Here is a 22,873-nt window from a genome sequence, read left to right as displayed (position 1 = left end):
TGGGTCTTCAGATGTTTAGATTTGTAAATCTTTTACGGTTTCCTTAGTTGACATTATTTTTTCTCCCTTCTAAAGCAATAATTCAAGAAGCCTATAATGTAGTTACTAGTAGCTGCTGAATGTGCTCCTCAGTGCTAGGTCTGCCCTGGGGAGAACAGCGGTCAGTTGGTGAGCACAGCGGTCAGTTGGTGAGCACCATCCTGTGAAAGGGCGGTTGCAGGCTTTGAGAGCCGTTCTAATTTAATCTGATGCTGAGTTTTCTGGGATAGGGTTCAATTTTCCATCCTCCTGCCTCAGTGTCTTGAATGCTAGGGTAACTGATGCTCTCCACCATGCAGGCTCACTTTGATCTTTAAAGTATATAAATCTACTCCAGTGGTCGCATGGATGAGGATGATTTAATTTAAAGGAGCCTGAAGGTAATTAGAGTCCTTGCCCTGTGTGCCGGTGGTGTCTGGTGACATTACCTTTGGTGGAATCACTGGGAAGCTTAGCCTAGCTCTATCTCATTGTTAATGTGCAGATTAGAAGGCCGATCCCAGAACACATGTTTGAAGTTGGATACATAATAACATGTAATGCCTTTTGTGTAATGGCAACCTTTCCACAAAACATCTTTAAACCAAGGCTGGGTCACCAGAATAACATGAGTTTGTCATTTGTTAGCTCTTGGCTTACAGAGGGAAACACATCCAATTACGAACCTCAAGTTCTCATCAATGGAGGTCGGGCCAGGAAGCACATCATTATATGGATGCCCCAGCGCCAGAGAATGGAGTGAGACCAACTTACGACGTGGGAATGAAAGAGGTGATGTGTGGTTGTTCCACATACGTGCGTTCCTTCGGGAAAAGTCTAGAGTGTAATAAAGACAGCAAGAAGGCCCTGGTCTAAGCTCCAGTGAGCTTATCAAGAGTTCTAAATGTGATTGACCTTTCATGGCCTCACAAAAGCACAGCTTTGCTGTCCACAGCTTTAGATATGCAAGTTCAGCTGAAGGCCAGAAACGCTTCTTAAGCTTATGAGTGCTATTTTTAGTGAGTTGATGAACTCGTGTGCCCTGCCTAAGATGCATGGTCTCATCCCTTTAGCGAGTACATCCTCCTTGTATGTCACCTGCCCGCCCACCCGCCCACCCGCCCTCCCTCTCTCCCTCTCTTCCTCTCTTTCTTTCTTTCTTTCTTTCTTTTTTTTTTTTTTGAGACAGGTTTCTCTGTAGCTTTGAAGCCTGTTCTGGAAGTAGCCCTTGAAGACAAGACTGGCCTCAAACTCCCAGAGATCCAGCTACAGCTGCCTCTGGAGGCCGGGATTAAAGGCCTGTTCCACCACCGCCGGGCTATTTTTTTTCTAATGTAAGCACTTACAAGTTTCCCTTTTAGGACTGTGATTAGTACAGTTATTAGAAGTTATTTTGCATTGTGCTTTCATTAATTTACAGGAATACTTGGATGTTCTCCTTACGTTATCTTGTGAACCACTCTTTATTTAGCAGTGTGTTATTTCTTCTGCCAAAATTGCCTAATTTCTAAACCTTCATTGTTCCTTATTTCATCACAGTCATCTAAAATATAATCGTGAAATCATTTGCATTTTTATTTGTGGAAAAAAAGTAGGTTGTATGCAGACCAAGGACCGAGTACTCTGTTTACCTACTGACAAGGTATTGACCTACAGTGATATCCCTGTCACCCAGAGGCAGGACTGGGGGACACACAGGAGTCCTGACTTCTGGAAGTTCCTGGGGGCAGTTTCAGCTTTTGCACTTGACCCCATTAAAACGGGGCCTCTCCCTCCCTTTGGAGCATTTGCTCTCTCTGTAAATTCGAACCTACCAAGCAATTCCATAAAGTCTATCCTAAATTGACCAGGTCCCTGAGGACAGCTAGCATAGGCTCGCACCCTCCCCAACCCCTCTGTACCAGGGACCACAAGGAACCCACAGCAGCAGGTGGCCTGGGTCTGAGTATTGCCCATTAAGGCCAGCCCTCCATCCAAGTGCCTCTGTGGTGGAGTGAGGCAGTGGAGTCCAGGGAGTGAGAGGTTGCAGGGGCCAGAGCAGGACCAGCTGAGAGGGCACAGGGCAGGTCCTGGAGGGAGGAAGAGAGGGTGGGAGGGAGGGAGGGAGGGAGGGAGGGAGGGAGGGAGGGACTGAGGGAGGAAGGCAGGGAGAGGAGGAGGAAGGGCAGAGGTCTAGGGAGTCCCAGTGGCAGTGGGGTTGTGCTGGGGTCCTGACTGCCAGGATATCTTTCCATCTGAGCTGTAACAGTTAGACTTAGCCCATGGGTGGGGGGGGCACGACACGTTGTTATAACGCTGTTCAAGATGCCCTGGGAGGTAGAGGAAGCTGGCTTGGTCAGTCAGTGAAAACAAGACTGTCAGCAGCACTCACTCTTCTGAGGTCTCCATTCCATTTACTACCTCCTGGTCCCTGCCCTGGTTGTGTTCCTCCCTTAACTGCCCTTCAATGATGGTCAATTATAGTGAGTGTTTTGTTTGTGTTTTTAAAAATAAAGCTTGCCTGGAAATCAGAGCTCAGAGCCACCAGAGGCCAGGCAGTGATGGCTCACACCTTTAATCTCATTACTTGGGAGTCCATGCCCTTCAATCCATTACTTGGGTGTCTCTTGCCTTTAAATCCAGCACTAGGGAGGTGGAGATGGGAAGGGATGTGGCTGGGCAGAGAGAGAAATAGGAGGAGAGAGGAGACAAGAGCTCACTGCAGTCTGAGGCTTGGTGGAGACAGATGCATTCTGTAATGCAGGACAGGATCCCCTTCCTTTCTGAGCATAAGAACTCTAGGGCTTGACCCCTTACTTCCCTGATCCTCATCATTAACCCCTATACCTGTCTCTTGGGTTTTTATTAAGAACAACTAGAATTTGTGTTAGAGTAAATGATGTGTGAGTCAAATAACCCTTCTCCACCCCAAGTTACTTTTCTTGGTGATATTTGTGACATTAATGCAAAGTAACCTAGGACAGACATGTACTTGACCATTGGTCCTGCTCAGAGGCAGGGGATACTTTGGTGGCAGAGAATGAAGGAGAAAGGGACGCTGAGAGACAGGCCCCATTTGAGAATGGCAGTTGGTGGGCAGAACTGTGGGGGATGGGCAAGCCCTAACTGCCACAAGCTGGGGTTGGTTCAACTCACTTTATGTGACCACTTCTGCAGAGGTGGTCCTCATATAGGGGGCTCTATCTCCTCATGACATTTCTAGTTTCTACACACATCTCAAAAGCATGAAGATAATTTCCTTTGCTAGTCTGGGGGTTTCTTGAAGAATTTGCCAGTGTAGCACACTGAATGCATTTGGGGAGAGGCAGGGAGGGGAGCAGAGAAAAATGTAGAGCTCAAAGAAAAAGGAGTTAAAAGTTGTTTTCGTAGAGGATCTTTACCTCCTTTTTTAGTTATATTTCTAGATCATAAGCTTTACTAAAGCTATTGTGCACGGGATGTTGAAATGATCACTTTCTCTGCATGCTTGTTGTTATAGGTATAAAAGTACCAATGATTTTTGTTAGTTTTCATCTCCTTGATACTCTTCTGGATGCATTAATAATTTCTATAGGTTTTAATTTTCGATTCATGTATAATATAATGTTATCTATAAGTATAGATGATACAAAATTCTTCTTTTGCTGCTTGGATACCTTTAATTTCTTTATCTTCCATGACTGATGTATCTCATGCTTCAAGCAATATGCTGAAAATGAATGGGAACAGTGGACAGCTCTGTCTCTTTACAGATTTTAATGTAATTAATTGCTTTGAGTTTTGCTCCATGTAGAATGACATTGTCTATGAGTTTGTCATCTAAAAACCTTTTATTATGTTAAAATATGACCCCTATAGTTCTTCTGTCTTTGGGACACTTATCATGAATCATCAGATTTGTCAAAGGGCTTTCCTTTCTCAATAGAAAATATTGTGTAATATTCACCTTTAAATGAATTTCTATAATTTTTAAATGTATAAATTTACGTATGTAAACTTACATTTCCTGGGAAAAACCAAAATGTTTGTGGTAGATAATCATTTTGTGTATGCCTTCCTTCAGTTTGCAAGTATTTTGCTGAAAATTTTTGCACCTGTGGTTTTATGTCTTTAAGGATATTGGCCTGTATTTTCTGTGTTTCTTGTACTTTTTGCCTTGCTAGGGTAGTGGGATTTTACTGGCATCATAGAAGGAATTTGGAGTGTCCTGCTGTCCAGCATGGGTAGGCTGGTAGAGCCTCCATAGCCACCCACAGGGATGTAATGTGGGAGTCTGCTGTTTTGTGTTGATTTCATTGGTTAAATAAAGAGACTGCCTTGGCCCTTTAATAGGACATAAAATTAGGTAGGCAGAGTAAACAGAACAGAATGCTGGGAGAAAGAAACTGAGTCAAGGAGTCGCCATGATTCTTTTACGGGATACAGACGCAGGTTAAGATCTTCCCTGGTAAGACACCTCGTGGTGTTACAGAGATATTAGAAATGGGTTAGATCGATATGTAAGAGCTAGCCAATAAGAGGCTGGAACTAATGGGCCAGGCAGTGTTTAAAAGAATACAGTTTCCGTGTAGATATGTAAGAGCTACCCAATTAGAGGCTGGAACTAATGGGCCAGGCAGTGTTTAAAAGAATACAGTTTCTGTGTTATTTCAGGTAAAGCTAGCCGTGCAGGCGGCCGAGTGCCGGGAAAGTAGCCCGCCGCTCCTAATACAACAGGGATGATACCCCAGTCAAGGATTTCACTGTAGTTGAGGACATGAGCAAAATAGTAGTGAGATGCGTTCCAGGGGATTCTTTAAGACTGGGTTCAGGCTGAACTTCCAGTAGTAGAAGGGAAAGAAATTTCAGGAAGCTTTGGTCACAGTCTGAAGAGGACAAGGACCCTTGCACTGAAATGCTGTCAGAACTGGGGGGACAAGTGGGATGGGCACAAAGGCTGTCCACACTCAGACGAAGCCTGCCAGAGGGAAAAATACATTGTCTGACTCTTCAAAACTAGCTTGGTCGTTCTCATGGTGAATCCACTGGCTAAAAATCATCTGGATAGACTCCCGAAAGGCAGAAAATTATCAAGTGTCTTGAAAGCACTTTCCCTTCCTTGATGTGTACTGGTCTTCAGCCCCTTAGTGATTGCTCAGAGACTAGAGGAAAATGCCTCGAAGCTAGAAGGCATCAGGTAACAGAGAGTGGGCTCCTGGTGAGGACCCTTCCTGCTCTGCAGGGGCTGTTTCTCTCTTGGTCCTCCTAGGACAGGGACTTCTTTCTAGCTGCACTTAAGTGCCTGCTAAAAACCTTGCCCTCGGGCTGGAGAGATATCTCAGAGGTTAAGAGCCCTGGCTGCTCTTCCAGAGGTCCTGAGTTCAATTCCCAGCAACCACATGGTGGCTCACAACCATCTGTAATGAGATCTAGTGCCCTCTTCTGGCATGCAGGCGAACATGCAGGCAGAACACTATACATAATAAATAAATTTAAAAAAAAACCGACCTTGTCCTCAAAATCTGTCTCTCCCTCCTGAAGGCCCGTCTGGAAACTATTACACAGGTTGAGGGCCTGGCCATTTAATCCGGGAAGATGGCAGTACACATCTCTTTTGAGCTGCATGTAGCAACAGAGCTGTTAAAGGCATGCCTTCATTCTGCAGCCCTCCTTCTGGGGTGCCTTTAAAGGTGGAAGCAGATTGCAAATCAAGGTGCTGCTCAGGTGACAAGGGCATTGCTGCATCTAATGCAAAGGGCAGGTGCAGCTGAACACGGGGGAGCTGGGCTCTGCCAGGGGAGAATTGGGAGGAATTCCTTCCTGGGAAAATAGAAGTAAATGAAAACAAGGGGACACTTTTATGCAGCAGAGGTACCCATTGCTCAAAATTCAGAGAGGATCCTGCCAAAACTCCACCCGTCATTCTTATTACATCCTCTTAGAATATGGGAGCAGTGAAGGGTCAGTTCTAGCATCCATATCTACCCTTAGAATTGAGTCCAGTGTCAGTGGCCTTGAAATTGTAGTCTGTATCCAAGCGAGTGGTTTCAGCTTTGATCTGAGGCAGTATCTGATCGCTGTAATGATCTGTTGAGATTGGTTCGCTCCTCTTCTTCCTGCAACCGTCAGAATCCTCTCTACCACGTTCAGTTACTAAGTGAAAATCGATGCCACCGTAATGTGGAGAAGGCAGGCTTGGTTCAGATGCTGTGAGCTTTGGAGAATGGGCGTTTCTGATGAAGATGTAGCACAGATCCTTCTCTGTGCTTTCTTTTCATGCGTCCGACAACTTTTCTGGCCACCCAGTTGCCTCTTAGGTGATGATAACGCAGACTGAAAAAGCCAAATGCAATTTGGCCAGTCATGCATAGCACTTTAAATTGACTTTTCAGGCTGTTCATTCAGGGGATGCAGGCCTTGAAGCTAGATGGTCAATGTGGTCCTGTGCAGACAGGTCCTGGTGAAGTCTCACCCCGATATCATGGGGGAGCTGGGGTCAACCTGATGAGTCTCCTTTGGACAGCAAAAGAGAATGAAACTTAAGGAGACACTTCCCACCCCTGTGACATTTCCTTGGGCACTCTAAGCAAGTATGATGGTTCAGTGGCCATTTCAGTGAGAATCTCATGTCATTTCTGCTTTAGGAAGGACGTTTGTGAGGGGAGGTGCAATAATAGACGTACCGAGCTGGGATGCCCAGGAGCCACAGCAATGACCAGCATGGCACGATATCTAGCTCCTCAGAGAGTTCCTGAAATGAGCTGTTCTAAACTGGAACTAGGGCTGGAACTGGCATCGTGGGTTGCAGCTGCCCTTGACTCACCAAAGCTGACCTTGCTCAAGGGGCATAGCTATAAGTGGGGCTCTTCTGGAGCCTGCAGAGAAGCATGGAGGCACTTCTGGTCTTCTGCCCTGGTGGGACATTAGGCGTGTGCTGTTGTGAACGCTGGGTGTGGAAAAGGCCAGAGGTGGGGTCACTCAGTGGCTCTTCGTGTTAAGTGACGACCTGACATAGGAAGGAGGTACCGAGATAGTGGATGTGCAGGGCCAGGGTCTGCCGGCTTGACAAGTGTTGGGGTCAACCTCCCAGCCCCTTGTGTACCAATTCTTTGAGTGTTAGTTCTGCCCCCATAATCATCATATTTGCAATTCAGCAAGGAGTCGAAGATCTTGTTGACAAGATCCGTGGGAAGGAGCATGTCTACAATTACAGGGTCTGGGGGTTTGGGATCACTAGAGATGTTTCGTTTCCTTCAGGGTTCTTGACCCATGGATGTTGCTGAATATCTCTAATAGAGGGTCTCCTATTTAGGGCAACTGCTAAAATTTGGTTAATGAGAAATTTAGGTTGCCCAGGGATGTGAACTGGGATGTTACGTGTGCCATTGTTTGTGTCCTTTTCAGTCTCTTTCAGGGTCCTTCCTCTGAAGGGGTAGTTTCCCGTTGTGATAAAATAGAGCACTATACCCAGACTCTAGATAACTGCCTTCCTCCCATCATCCCCTTTCCTCAGAACCAGTTCTGGAGCATTGGAGATCTCAGTCCCACAGCGCCCCTGCAGCACAGTGCCAGCTCCACACCGGGTAGCAAGGCCAAAGTCTCTGCATCGAGCAGGATGCTGTCTGGCTTCAGGTCTCGATGGACAGTACCATGGTCATGGCAGCCCTTTACGGCTGACACTAGCTGCCCGGACACTTCCTGCGCCTTTTCCTCAGGCAGCCTGCTTTCTTCCGATATCTGCTTCCTCAGATTTCCTCCTGGCGCATGCTCCATCACTGTGAAAGTGTAATTTTCTGTATTTAAAATCTGGGAGAGGCGAATGATGTGTGGGTGTTTAATCATTTTAAGTACCGCCACTTCAGTCATGACTAAGTGGTGTTCGTTGTCATTGCCACCAGCAGGTAAACTTGGCGATGGCAGGCCAGTGCCACAGTGCCAAGTCCACCCGGGCACATGGTGCACACGCAACACATTTAATTGCCTATCTATGTTTTTATTCCTGGGGAAAGCAGGCCATGAGGCTTGTTGTTACTGGCCGTCTGTCCAGAAACAGTTGTGCCAAAGCCTGAAACCAACAATTAGAATGAAGATACCAATGAGTCTTACAGGTCACCAAAATTCTGTCCCTGGTCTGTTGGGACAGAAATGTAGCCCAGCCTACAGCCTTTATATACAGGGTACTCGTTCTTCAGTCTCAGTGACTGTTTTTGAGGTAAAAGCTTGGAATGTTCCAATCACAGCAGTAGTGATTGTCTCTATGTTGGGCCACAGGTGCCTTTTCTTTCTTATGAAAATGCAACTAGCATCCCCCAGCTACTGCTTCAGTGGATCAAAGAGACAGATTTACTCATTTAGAACTTCTAACCAGCACAGTGGCAGCAGCCTTTGTAGCTAGGTCTTGAGAATCCCAAAATATGTCTGGCCGTTTAAGGATGGGGTGCAGTTAGAACAGGTGTCCTGCAAGGAGACAGAGTCATTAGCAGATTCTGTCAAGGCCATGTTTAAAGCCTTCCATTCTTGTGGCCAGGGGAATAAAGGCGGAAAGACAATAGGGCATGGGGAGCTCTTGGTCGTACTGGCCACACTCTATCCCGACCCTCTTAGATTTAGACCTTGTCCAAGGGCTTGCTTCTGCTGTGGACAGAAGGACGACTTTAAGTGTGAAAGCTCAGAAAGTAAGAGGCTGCCCCCTGGGATCTTTTGAGCATGGGGTTTCCATCCTCTCTAGGCAGCAGTGATTGTTGGGGGAGGGGGGCGTAGGCTGCTTTTCTGCCTGTTCACCTCATGGCTTCTTGGGCAACCACTGTGGCGAATAAGCTCCGTATTGATTGGAGATCTCACCCCAGAGTATGGTGTAGGAGGAGGTCCTTCTGCATTCGTGTGGCTGAAGATGGAAGCAGAGAACACTTTGTCCTCCAAGCTAAGGATGATCATGAGGTCTTTGCTGGTGAGAGACACAACACAGCTGTCCTGTCTGGTGCAGGCTCTTGGCATCAGGAAAGTCTAGCTGATGAAAGCAGTATTTCAGTGGGTTGTTTGTCTGCACACAACATCTCCTTTGGAGAAGGGAGCTGGGCCCCACAAGTTAAAGAGCATGGATAACTACTGTGAGAACTGAGGATGGTGTGGAAATGCTCGGGGGGGGGGTCATAACACCCCCTCCCCCCCCACACACACAGATACATACCCCGATGTTCAAAGAATGAAGAGGAACAAACAGGTCCAACCAGATCCCTTACTGGGCCCCTCCTCCTGCCCCAGTGGAGCCACTCTTTTTTTGAAGGAGGCCGGGTTTGTGCATTCGGTGCCCCCGGAAGCAACAGAGTCCCGACAGGCTGGCCCCGGTTGCCCTGCTCATTCTCCAGCAGCACCCACTGTCCTGAGCAGAAGCTGTCTTTATGTCAGAGTCTAGGTCTGAGCCAGGATCTCTGCCAGTTTGGGCATGAATCTGGAACCTCCAAGTGAGTTGGCAGGAACCAGAGATCTCTTGGGGCCAGGCGTGTGTCTGGGACCTCATAGGGAGTAGTCCTAGCCAAGACCTCTGTGGGTCCGAGTATTGGTCTGGGACATCAAAGGCAATAGGCAGGAACCTGGAACCTCTGCATGTCTGAGTCTGTGAACTCTGAGGGAGGAAGCCTGAGCCAGGTCCTCTGCGGTTCTGAGAGCACCCGAGCCTGGGAACTTTGAGGCAGTAGACCGGAGCCAGAAACCTTTGCAGGACCAACTCCAAGCCAGGGACTGTTGTAGGGAGAGGGCCCGACCCGATTGTTAGTCCTGCCTGCCTGGCTAACTTAGCCCCCAAATAACTACAGAGAAATTATACTAATTAAATCACTGCTTAGCCCATTAGTTCTAACCTCTAATTGGTGAGAGACACAACACAGCTGATGCAGGTCCAGGTGTCCTGGCTGGTTCAGGCTCTTGGCATCAGGGAAGTCTAGCTGATCAATGCAGTATTTCAGTGGGTTTTGTTTGTCTGCACACAACATCTCCTATGGAGAAGGGAGCTGGTACCCACAAGTTAAAGAGTGCGCAAACTTTTTAATGGAGGGGAAGGGAGCTTGGCTGAAAATGATGTTTCAGAGTTGAAAGAACAGATCCCACCAGAGGCATGTGAAAAGTTTCCATTCAGGGATCCCTTACTGGGCTCCTCCTCCTGCTGCCTCTTCCAGTGGGGCCACTCTGGTGTTAGTCAAAGGCAATGCCTGCCTATTCGGCAGCCTCGCACAGCAGCAGAGTCTCCACAGGCAATCCCTGGTTGCCCTCATCAGTGACCTGAAACACCCGATGTTGTTAGACGAACATTTACCAGGTGGCAGGGGCACATTGTTTCTGCAGCCGACACATGGGGCAGACGCAGCCTTAGTCAGTGGGGCATGGCTAGAGGTGGGGATCTTCTTCTGGGAACACCATAGAGACATGGGGGCCATCTGGCCATCATCTGCCCTCATAGGCCAAAGGTGGGCTCACTGGTGTATTGTTCCAGGTTTGACCAGTTGTTGAAGGAGGTACCGGAAATGGTGGAGGGGCAGGGTCTGCCCACGTGGCTGAGGTGGTGGAGTGAAGCCTGTGGTCTGCCAGTTCTTTTAATATTCAATACATCCCCATTATTTTGTCGTGTTTCCTGTTCCTCGGGGACTCAAAGATGATGTTTCTATTAAAGCCATGATTAATTAGGTTGTCCATTATTTTTGGATTTAGGTAGGGCTCCCTCTGGATGTTTATTTTAGAACCCTTGGCCCATGGGTTTTGGATGATGGCTTCGATGAAGGGTCTCCTCTCTGGGGCAACTGTTAGAATTTGATGAATTAGTTGTCCTACATGTGCAGGAATGTCATCTGGGATGTCATAGTTGCCAATGACAATTGTTTTCCTCAACTTCTTTCGGGATGCTTCCTCTGAAAGGGTGATACCCAGTGGTAACCAAATACAGAACCACTCCAAGGCTCCACACGTCTGCCTTCCTTCCATCATATTCTTCACTTAGTGCCAGTTCTGGCCGTTATAGATTTTGGGTTCAAACGTCCTTTTACCACAGGGCCAGCTGCACATCTGGTAGCAAGGCCACAGTCCCCAAGCTTTATTTTGTTCTTCACATCTAGAAGGATGTTTATCAGATTTTAGGTGTCGATGGACGATCCTTTGTTCATGGCACTACTTTAAGGCGGACACTATCTGTCCAAATGTTGTTCTTGACTTCTCTGTTGTAATAATCGGTATGTCCCCATCATCTTAGAGGCATAAGCTGGGATGTAATCAAGATTCTGTCTCCACGTCAGAGTCAGGTCTAGGTGCCATGTACATTTCTTCCTCTAACATGCTACTGTATGTCCCGCGCTACCGTCTCGCCAGCAAGAACGATGTGGCACATTCAGGATCCTTCTGCAGAAAAGCTTTATGCGTCTTGAGAGGGAGAGCATAAGCTTACGGAGCGAAGACCTCAAGGGTCAAAAACCCAGCCCTTATATAGCTTAACAGTCCTCGCCTCGGACGTGTCAAACTCTGACTGGCTGCAGCCTGTCAAACCCTATGATGCCACGGGAGAGGCAGAGAGCAAGGGATGGAAAGTTACTATGTGCTTGCGCACTGGCTTGACAAGGTAAACTGTCATTTACCATGCACATGTGCACTGGCTTGATTACAGTGGTGGTGCTGATGGTCAGCGTCATCTTGCAATGGAGTATGTGGGAACGGCTCCCCACAACTGTAGACACTCGAGGTAGATTTAGCCTCGGTTAGTGGGGCATGGCTAGAAGTGGGGCTGTTATCTAGTGACCCCATAGAGGTATGGCAGCCCTCTGGGCATTTTCTGCCCTGATAGCATCAGGACATTAGGCGTGTCCTTTTCTGAAGTCCCTGTGTGGAAAAGTCCAAAGCTGAGCGGGCTCACTGGCTCTCCTTCAGGTGACGACTGGATGGTCATTAAAGGATGTAGCAGAGATGGTGGAGGTGCAAGGCCAGGGTTTCCGGGTTTGACTGAGGCGGTGGAGTCAAGCTCCTGGCCTTCCTTATCTTATTAGTTATGTCCCTATTATCTTACATATGGAAGGTGTGATGTAATCAAGATTCTGTCTCCCCGTCAGAGTCAGGTCTAGGTGTCAGGTGCATTTCCTCTTGGAACATGCTACTGCAGACACAGGAGGGATATGTAGCCTTGGTCAGTGGGCCCTGACTCGAAGTGGGGCTCTTCTTCTGGTGACAGCATAGAGGCATGGGGGCCCTCTGGGCATCCTCTGCCCTTATAGCGTCAGGACATTAGGTGTGTCCTCTTCTGAAGGCGCTGTGTCTTTGGAAAAGTCCAAAGGTAGGTGGGCACAGGCTCTCCTCCTCAGTTGATGACCAGATGGTCATTACAGGAGATAGCAGAGATGGTGGAGGTGCAGGACCAGGTTTTACAGGCTTGACTGAGGTGGTGGTGTCAAGCTCCTGTGGTTCCTGTTCTAATAATAGGTACATACCCATTATTTTAGAGGTGAGGACTAAAACTAAGAGGTTGGGGATAGAGTGTGAGCAGTGTGACTAAGTGTGTCCCCATGCCCAATTATCTTTCTGCTGTTATTCTTCATAGCCTCAAGAATGGAACGCTGTAAACATGGCTTTGATAGAATCTGCTGTTGACATTGTCTCTTTGTAGGATACCTGTTCACACAGCAACTCATTCTTAAAAAGGCCAGATATGGTTTGTGTTAGGAATATTTCCTAACGTGAGTTCCCTGCCGACACAAAATTCCCAATCAAGCCAACTCAAAACAAGCCAAATTAAGAAATATCCATGTTTAACAGGAGTTCTGCACTCTCTGGTGGTCCCGAGGGAGAAACCGGGAAACAGCAGAAAGGCAACCCCCGGGAGCAAGAAAGGGAGACCACGTGTTCGTTCCTGTTCTGGGGAGTGGTATTTAAGGTACCTGTCCTGCTGGGATTTGAAGGCCAGACCTGGTCTGGGGGCTGGGATAGATGCGAGGGCCTGGGGCTTATGCTACCAACTAGACATTCTCGAATCTTTGGATATAGGGGTGACAGAAATTTGGAATGGTAATTATGACAAACATTTAGGCTCTCTTTGGAAAAACAGGGCGTAGACTCAAATCTCTCTTCTTCCTGTGGGCATGGGACAGCGTGGGGAAGGGGAGAGCCAGGTGCCCATGTTTAGCAAGAGGCGTGGCTGGAAAGGCATCCCATGAACTGTCATCCTGGAGAAGGCAGGCATCTGTTCTTTGGGGGAGATGAGAAGGCAGGTGTCTAGGAAAAAAATTGTTATCGCTAAATATGAGTGTGCCAGAATGAAAAGCAGGTAGGCCCTTCATTGCGGCATCCTGGAAAACCGGAGGGTGGAAGGTCCTGTCTGCTGGACAGACCAAGTGTCCTGAGTAGGTGTGCGCTTGAGTCTGGAGAGATGGTACCAGCATGGGTGTCCCAAGAGCTTGGCAGCTGAGGGGATGGTGAGCATTACCGTGTGAGGTCCTGTCCATTTATGTTGGAAAGACCTAGGAGTTAACTGTTTGAGGAGTACTCTGTCCCCTGGGGAGAACAAGGCAGGCTTGGGGGCATTAGGGTCCACTGGTGTGGTGGCAGGAAGACAACTGTCAGTGAGTGGATGGAGAAGGGACCTTAAAAGGGAGAGGTAGGGTAGGTAGTCGGCCAGTGGAGGAGTTTGAACTGGGAGATGATGGTTAAGGAGAAAGGACCTGCCATAAAGCAACTCAAAAGGGCTCAGGCCCGTAGGGGAACGTTGAGTGGCCCTGAGACAAGTCAGGGCAATGGGGAGAAGGGAGGACCAAGATAACCTGAGTTCAATGGAGAGCTTGGTTAGTTGTTGTTTGATGAGTCCCATTGTCCAGGAGATGTTGCGAGCTTCTGACATGAGCTCCATCACACCTGCTGTTTCCCTGGAGACTGGAAACGCTTCTATCCATCCTGTAAAAGTGTTCACAAGTGCTAAGAGATAACAGTTTTTTATGAGTAGGCACATGGGTAAAATTAACCTGTGAATCTCTGTCCTGTTGGTGTCCTTGGAGCTGGTGTATGTGGAGAGCTCCTTGTGGGTTGGCCTGGGCACACGTCTGGCAGGAGCAGTGAACCTGTAAAATAGAATCTTGGAGATGAGTGGGGTTAAAAGGGTCTCCAAGAAGCAGAACAAAGATTTGGAGAAGCAGCTAAGGATATCTCCACGCAGTAAATGTGCTGGGCAGATCCGTATCACTAAGAAAGAATGAGAAGAAAAAATGTCCTGCAAGATGGTAGGGCAGTGGCAAAGTTTTAAGTGGGGAGGAATTGGTCCCGTCTACCCCCATAGCTGAAATTGGTGATGGAAACTTAAGGCCCAAGTGAGAATAAAAGTAATGGACTTACCCGCCACTTGTATCATGACCCTAGGCTCGGAGAGGGTTACAGGATATATCAAATCTGGGCAGTGTCAATCCTCTGCAAGGCTGGCAGTTTCACCTTGCCGATGGTGGTGAGGCCAGACCTTCATGGCTTAGCATAAAGGACAAGCCCACACGGGGGCATTGTCATTTCCAGTGTCCAAGTTGTTGGCAGACAGGGTACAGCCTCGGAGCAGGTGTAGTGCAATATCGTGCCATGTGCCCATTTAGGCCACACTTGATAGAGCCCTGTGGTTGGCTTCCCTTGTTCCCCTTCCTGTGACCTTAGGGCAGCTGCTAAGGCCTGGGCCTGTAGATTGTTGTAGCTTTGTCTGTCCGGAAGACTCAGCTGATTCCTCTCGGGCATTAAAAACTTTAAAGGCCATTTTCACCATCTCAGTTTGGGGACCATCCTCAACCTTTCTTAACTCTTTCCTAATATGTGGTACTGACTAAGGAAGCAGAATGATTAGTAGAAAAGGAACCTAGCTACTTTTCTACCTGAGAGATTTGGAAGAGAAAAGGGAGTATGGGAGGGGCTTGCCCAGTGCGCAGAGGGGGTCCAGGAGTGGAGCAGTGAGGTGTGGGGAGCAGCGGGAGGGGAAAGTGGAGGTTGACCTTGAATCTCCAAATTGGGATAGGGAGGGGAAAGAATGTTGCTCCAAGGGATGGGGTTGGGAAGTGTGGACTTGAGGGAGTGGGGGAGGGGCCAGTGCCTCTGGGTGTGTGGTGCTGTGAAACACTGGCTACTAAGGGGGGGGGGGCGAGAGTGCAGAGAATAAAAACAATGGTCATATATATGTAAGTTCTGTTCATTTGTATCAGGCTCATTAAAAAGGTTTTTGGAAGCCGGGCGGTGGTGGCACACGCCTTTAATCCCAGCACTCGGGAGGCAGAGGCAGGTGGATCTCTGTGAGTTCGAGGCCAGCCTGGTCTACAAAGGGAGTTCCAGGACAGGCTCCAAAGCTACAGAGAAACCCTGTTTCGAAAAACCAAAAAAAAAATTTTTTTTGTAAGAGGCTTTACAGGGGCAACAGCCGACCTGGCTTTGAACTGTAAGTGCCCATTTTAGAGTCTATGCCCAACCACGTGGCCTAAGTCCATTTCAGTACGTCCGCCAAAATGGTTCTAAGTCCAAAAGAGGCCGTGGAGATTGAATGCCCAGCGTCCCAGGACAGACAAGCCCAATCCCATGGGATTGACTGCCACCTGGGTCTCAAATTCCAGGCGTGAGCTCATGACTACAACAGGAATCCCAAAATGACAAAATAAGTACGAATGGGTCACCCCAAAACCCTATAGCATAGACAAGAAAAAGGACTCACCAAGATGCAGCTGCTGTAGCCCAGAAACCGGTTTTAAGTGTGGTGTAGAGAGCTCGAGATTGTAGACCAGGGGCCTTTCAACACGTGGTCTGCTGCATGGAAAGGGCCTGCCCTATTGTTGTTCTTATTTTCTGGCTTTCTTGTCTGTGGGGTTAAAGGGTAAAGACGTTATGCGGGGAAAGGAAACACAGACACGTGGCGGTCCCACGTGGGTGCACTTTAATGGGGGAGGGGTAACGGCATGTAGGTACAGGTGTGCAGAAACAACAGGAGAGGCGGGGGGGAAAGGGAGGGGGTCGTGGCGACCCTCGCCTTTTAACGAGGAATGCAAAGGCTTCTGGGAAATGTGTCCTGCGCTTGCGCGCGCTGGTATCCATAGTCCAAGGGAATGCTGGGAGCTGTGGTTTCCAAAAGGAACAACATTTCACCCTTTTGGTTTGATTAAAAAATTGGGGGGGGGGGCTTAAAGGGTAGGGAATGGGGGTGTAGCCTGGTCTCTCATGACTGCTTCTTGCTGGCTTTGGTTGTCGAGGGATCCAGGGAGTGTCCTATTATTCTGGCGATATTTTGTTGGTTATATCCTGTCCACTGGCATTTGAGGTCTTGGCTGGTGTCCTGTCCACTGGCGTCTGGGGTGGCCGATGTCCGCTGGCGTCTGGGGTGGCCGATGTCCGCTGGCGTTTGAGGTCTTGGCTGGTATCCCATCTGCTGGCGTCTGAGGTGGCTGATTGAAGAAATCGCATCTGTCTGGCTTTTCTGAGTAGCTGGGTCATCGTTAAGATGCTGGAAGACAAAAGTCGCATTAGTAGAGAAAAAAATTAAAGGGGAGAGGAGGTTAAAGGGGAGATCTGGGGTGAGATTAGAGGGGAGATCCGGGGTGGGGGAGTCTTAGGAGGTGTGGGATTAAGAATGATAAAAAAAATTAAATGATACTTATTCTGTTAATGATCCACTTGTGTTTGATTTGTTTAGGTGGGTCGGGCTGGCATCCTGGAGCTTAAAGAGTCTTAAAAGAAATAGATTTTAACTGTATATTCCTTAACATTTCAGGGGCCACTGCTGCAGTCAGCGGCTGACCTGTTATGTCAAGGAGCTTTGTTGAGAATCTGCTTACCGCCTGAGCCCTTGACTCCATATTTGATAATGATATCTGTAACGACAGCTGGATGGTTATTTATGAATTTAAAGAAGGGAGGGTGTGTTAACACAGCGACGGATGGGACCACTGTCTTCCTTAGACTGGAGTAGAGGGGGCTGAACCCGGTGTCCTTTGGAACTTAAGAGAACAAGGTCCCGTCTGGGTTACCGTGTATGAAGGATTATCTTGACCTGTGGAGATAAACGGTTTAAGATGTGACAGGTGAATCCAATGAGGAATTCCTTCAAGCTTGGCAGCTGTGGGAGTCAGAAGAATTACTCTGAAAGGGCCCTGCCATTTAAGGGAAAGAGGTGAGGGATGTTGGCCTGGAGGTGAGAGTAATACCTTATCCCCTATGTTAACCAGCGGTGGACATGTATTAGCACATGGTTGAGGTAGTGAGTGATCTGTGAAGTCCCACAGTAGCGAACGTAGGTGGAAAAGGAGGGGAGTAAGCAGGTGATCAGGAAGGGGAGAGGTCTCCGATGAGAGGCCGGGGGTTAAGACCGGCCGCCCATACATGAGTTCAAAGGGTGAAATGAAAAGGGGGCCCTTTGGGAGAGCCCAAAGCCTGAGAAGAGCGAGGGACAGAAGTCTTACCCAGTCGAGGTGAAGTTCCTGTGACATCTTAACGAGAGCTTCCTTTAAAGAGCGGTTAGTCTGTTCTACCTTACCTGATGACTGAGGATGGTACGGTATGTGGAAATTCCAGGGGATTCCAAGCGCTTTAGACAGATTTTGAGAAATCTGGGAAGTAAACTCTGGACCGTTATCTGACTGAAGAGAAGTTGGGAGTCCAAACCGGGGAATAATCTCTCGGAGAAGAACATCAGAGACTGTCTGGGCTCTCTTGTTAGAGGTGGGGAAGGCTTCAACCCACCCAGACATTGTATCCACCAAAACCAGGAGATATTTAATTTTCCTGACTGTGGGCATATGAGTAAAATCCAGCTGCCAGTCAGTTCCCGGAAGGGAGCCCCTGGCCTGGTGGGTAGGGAAAGGGAAGCTACGATATTTGGTCCTGGGATCTGACTTTTGGCAGATCTGACAGGAGGCAGTGGTGGCTTTTAGGAACCTGATATCCTCAGGCGTGGGTTTGATATGTGTTTTTACAAAATGAAGTTGAGCTTTCTCATTGAGATGAAAAAGCTGGTGTAGGTAGGACAGGATCTGTTGGGTGTTAGGAGGTGTCTGTGGGGTTGTAGGCTGTGCTGTAAGGACTCCCTGAGGTGACTGAGGCAGGTCAGAGCTAAGTGCTGCTGTCTTAGCTGCTCTGTCAGCCTGGTTATTTCCCTTGGAAACAATAGAACTGTCAGACTGATGAGACCGACAGTGAATAATTCCTATAGCTTTAGGGAGATGTGAAGCTTTTAGTAAGTCCATAATATGCTCTGAGTTGGTAATCCTCCCTTCGCCGTGAGGAGCCCGCATTCCTTCCAGATGGCCGCGTGAGATAACAGGATATATGAAAAGCATATTTAGAATCTGTGTAGACATTTAAAGATTGTCCCGCGGCTAACTGAAAGGCACGGGTGAGAGCTATCAGCTCAGCCTGCTGGTTGGTAGTATGAGCAGGGAGTGGCTTTGCCTCGACTATCTCTGTGTCTGATACTATGGCATAACCTGCTCTGCGGGTCCCGTCACATAGAAAGGAGCTGCCGTCCGTGTACCAGGTGTGAGTAGCCTGGGACAGGCTGCCCTCTGTATATGTGAGGGGTGGGGCAGTAGGTCCTCTAGGACCTCAATGCAGGAATATGATGGGGAATCATTAACATTAAGTTAAGGTAGAAGATTTGAAATATTAAGAGGTGGGCAGCATTGAAATGTGAGACTCGTATCTTCCACCAGCGCCACCTGAAGGGAAAGAACTCGAGAAGGGGGTAGGGTCTGTAGGCCTTTGTAGGTTAAGAGGTTAGACAGGTTATGATGAGAGAAAACCATAGTGGGTGCTCCAAAGGTTAGCTTTTTTGACTCACGAATAAGGAGTTCAGCAGCCGCCAAAGGACGTATGCAGGGTGCCCAGCCCCGAGTGGTGAGGTCCATCTTCTTTGACAGGTAAGCTACAGGTGCGAAGGAGGGTCCCAGTTGATGACCTAGGACTCCCAGAGCATACCTTCTTTTTCTGCTACGTAAAGAGAAAAGGGGCGGGTTAAATCTGGAAGATGGAGAGCTGGGGCTTGGGTAAGGGCCTGTTGGAGTCTCCGGAAAGGTTTGGCGATGGGGTGGAGAAGGGGCTCATGCAGAGAGCCGAGAGCTGCTTCATATAGGGGGCGGGCGAGGAGGAAGAATGAGGGGATCTAGGAGCTCAGGAAACCAGCCACTCCCAGGAATGATAGAACCTCTTCTTTGGTGGAAGGAACCGCAAGAGATTGAATTAGTCTTTTTCTGTCCAGGGTGATAGCTTTTTGTGTTGGGGTTATGGTTAATCCCAAATATGTTACCTGAGTGGTGGACAATTGAGCCTTAGAAGGCGAGACTCTGTAGCCCTTTTTGGATAAGAAATTTAATAAGGCGGCAGTATCAGTCCTGCTGGTCTCCAAAGATGGGCTACATAGCAGGATGTCATCGACATAAAGTATCAGTTTTGATTTAAGGAGGGACAGTGAGAGCAGATCAGAGGCCAGAGCCTGACCAAAGAGGTGTGGGCTGTCCCGGAATCCCTGAGGGAGAACGGTCCAAGTTAGTTGTGTGGAAAAGTTTGTATCAGGATCTGTCCAGGTGAAGGCAAAGATGTTTTGAGATTGAGGGCTGAGAGGAATAGAGAAAAAGGCATCCTTGAGGTCTAAGACTTAGAAGTGGGAGGCCCCTGAAGGAATGTTAGACAGAAGGGTGAGGGGATTAGGTACGACTGGGTGCAAAGGAATGACAGCAGAATTGATGAGCCGGAGGTCCTGAGCCAAATGATAAGTTCCGTTAGATTTTTTGACAGCTAGTATAGGAGTGTTAAAGGGGGAGGAGGTGGGAAGAAGCAGCCCCTCCCTCAAAAGATCAGAGATTATAGTTTTAGTCCTCTGAGGCTTTGGTAAGAAAGGGGGGTACTGGGCTTGGGTGATATACTTAGTGGGGTTTTTTAACTGGATAACAACGGGGGGAATGGTGTCTAGCGACAGCTGGGTTCTGGGTGTCCCACACGAGAGGGTCCACTTGGGAGGCTGGAAGAGGAAAAGGCATGTTAGTATCAGAAGATCACGGGGCCAGGAGAAGCAGCAGCTGTGTCACCGACGAATCTGGAACAAAACGAATAGGGGGAGCGAAAGAAATGGAGGCTCCCAGCTTGGTCAGAAGATCTCTTCCCAAGAGTGGGACTGGACAGGTTGGTAGAACTAGGAATGAATGAGCGAGAAAGATACCTCTAAATATGCAATTGAGAGGTGGAGTTTGGTGAGGTAGATAAGGCTGTCCCCCTACCCCGACAATAGGGGAATTTGAGGGGGAGGTTGGCCCCCAAAATTCCCTTAGAACCGAATATGTTGCTCCCGTGTCCAAGAGAAATGAAATGAGAGCCACTGTGAGAATTACCCATGGCTCCTGGTTGCAGATGGGCGTAGCAGTCCGGTTGTCAGTGGAGAAGCCCGGGAACCTTCAGTCTTCCAGGGCCAAGCCCAATAGGTCAACCTGGGGATCCTCTGGGGCGGCTGCCCCCACGTCATCGAATGCACGAGGACAGTCTGCAGACCAGTGACCCTCCCTGTGACACCTCGGGCAGGGGCCCCTTGGGTTGCGATGGGGATTGCGGCACCCCTTCACCCAGTGACCTGTCTTACCACACTTGAAGCATGGGCCTGGCGGCTCACGCATCCTGGGGCGGCGGGGGAGCAGTGCAGGGAGGACGGGTAGTGGAGTCCATCACCTCGGCTGGCCAGGCGGGTGTGGTGATCACGTGGCAGTGGTTCCGGGCCCTGTCGTTTCTCGCGTGGTACACCTTGAAAGCCACCTCCAGGATCTGTGCCTATGGGGTTAGGGGACCCTTCTCCAAACGTCTGAGCTTTGCCTTGATGTCTGAGTAGCATTGGTTGACGAAATGGGTCATCAGGAGCTGTCTGCCCTCCGTGGATTCTGGATCCATGTTTGTGAACTGTAACATAGCTTTAATAAGACCGTCAAGAAATGCAGAGGGATTTTCCTTAGTGTCTTGGAAAATTTCTGCAAGTTTAGAATAGTTTACTGGTTTGAGAGCAGCCTTATGAAGCCCCACCATGAGGCAAGTTAGGAACCGGTCTCTGGCCAGAATGCCCCCGGGGTAGTTGTAATCCCAGTGGGGTTCCTGGTCCGGCACCGCCTCTGCCCCCGAGGATGGGAGGCCAGGGTTTGGTGAACTTCATCAGTGTGCAGCCTCGCCTGTTCCCAGACCCGCCAGCGCTCCTCGGGAAGTAAGTTATTACAGAGAATCATATAAATATCATGGTAAGTTAGGTTGTAAGATTAGGTTAAATATTGAAATTCTTTTATAAAATTAGTGGGGTCAGCTGTGTACGACCCGAGTAACTTAGAAATATGTGAAAGTTCTGATAAGGCAAAAGGAACGTGGACTTTCATCAGGCCCTCCACGCCAGCCACCTCCCGCAGGGGCAGAATGGCGGCCGGCTTGACTTGATCAGGGCCAGACTCCGCTGCTGCAGCGCACGAGCACGTGAGGGGAAGGGGTGAAGGTGGGTGCAAGGCCACGGGTGGGGTTAGAGCCTGAGGGGGCTTTGGAAGATCGATGAAGCGGGGTAGGGCAGGGAAGTGACCCGGAGGAATCCAAAGACGCATCCGACAGTCTGTGTGTCCTGTGTCGAGAGGAAATTGTTAGCTGTCTGCGCGACTGTGACCGGCTGCGGGAGAAGTTGGGTGAAACTGTGTCGGAAGGACTAGGATAATGGGACTTTTTCGGGGATTTAGGGGAGCGGGTAGGTGACCCAGAAGAATATTTATGTGGGACTCCTGGAGACCAAGGAATGAAACATTTAGAGGTGTCGTGGGGGGAAGGTGTAGGCGAGTCCTTTCTGTGCCTAGAAGAAACTTTTGAGGAAAGAGGGATAGGTGAGGTGTCCCCCGATTGGGCAAGGCGGGAAGGGGTGGTCCCTCGAGGTTGGTGGTGGGGCTCGTCCGCTGGATCCATGGCGGGAGCGGAGGGTTCCTGGAGGGAAGGCATTGCTAAGAACATGTAAGCAGGTGGACAGTGGGAAGAGGTGGTGGGGTCAGTCTTTAGGGCCATATAAAAGAATGCCATAATGTACATCATTTCTTTCCATTTAGCTGACCGGTGACAAAAATTGGCCAATTCCCGTAGAATGTCGGGGTCAAATGAACCCTGAGAAGGCCAACGGAAGGAACCCTGTAAATTGTACTTTGGCCAAGTCTTGGAACAGAGACAGATTAATGTAGATAGTTTTACAGAGGGAATCAGGGCATGAGGCTTCAGAGCTTCCAGAAGCTGCCCGAGAGGAGAGGATGGGGGAATTGTTTTAGACGGCTTGGAGCCCATGGCTAAAAATGTAAGCCTGTCTGCAGAAGGTACTGGGGTACCACGAACACGGCAGCCCTGAGTACAGGCGTCCATGCACCCAGGGGGTGTGGTATTGCTCAATCGACCCGAGCCCAGCTCTCAACGGGAAAGCCCCGGCTGGGAGGAGACAATTAAGCCTTTGGGGGCTGGCCATACAGCTCGGAAGCAGTAGAGACAGAAAAAGATTAGAAAGAGAGGGAGAAGTTGGAAGCACTGAGCTTCCAGGCACAGACAGAGGCAGGTTTTAGCCAAGGGCGGAAGACCGGGGGGGGGGGGGGGGGGGGGGAGTGGGGTCGGCGACCTTGCCCAGGACACGCCAAAGAAAGCTGGCCGGACAGTCTCTGAGCGCCCCAGAGGAAGGAGCCAACTTAGGTTAACTCACGAATCAGTTGGTGTTAGATGGCCGTGGTAAACAGGTGGAGGCAGTTGGGTTGTCGGTTCAAACCTTGTTCCCGTGAGGCCCGAGCTCCGGGAGGCGCCAGGGAGCCCAGAGGCCAGGGCCCCAGGTACCAGGACGGAAAGGTTACCAAGTCAACGGCGGCACCAATTGTTGTTCTTATTTTCTGGCTTTCTTGTCTGCGGG

The 22,873-nt window shown here is 49.1% G+C and overlaps 1 protein-coding gene across 1 annotated transcript in view; it reads left to right on the top strand.

The window, feature by feature from the left end:
* The window catches only part of LOC121434746 (kinetochore protein NDC80 homolog), a 107,700-nt gene that overhangs the window by 270 nt on the left and 84,557 nt on the right, over positions 1-22,873 (top strand). Inside the window, 1 exon segment of the mRNA XM_041633695.1 lies at positions 667-810. Coding sequence (XP_041489629.1) covers positions 751-810 — 60 coding nt within the window. The 5' untranslated portion in view covers positions 667-750.

The sequence above is a fragment of the Microtus oregoni genome, unplaced genomic scaffold (genome assembly GCF_018167655.1).
Source record: "Microtus oregoni isolate MIOR12 unplaced genomic scaffold, Mior012 000044F_ref0000062, whole genome shotgun sequence".
Taxonomy (NCBI): Eukaryota; Metazoa; Chordata; class Mammalia; order Rodentia; family Cricetidae; genus Microtus; species Microtus oregoni.
Note: the sequence above shows the minus strand (reverse complement) of the source record. Positions and strands in the feature narration are given on the sequence as shown.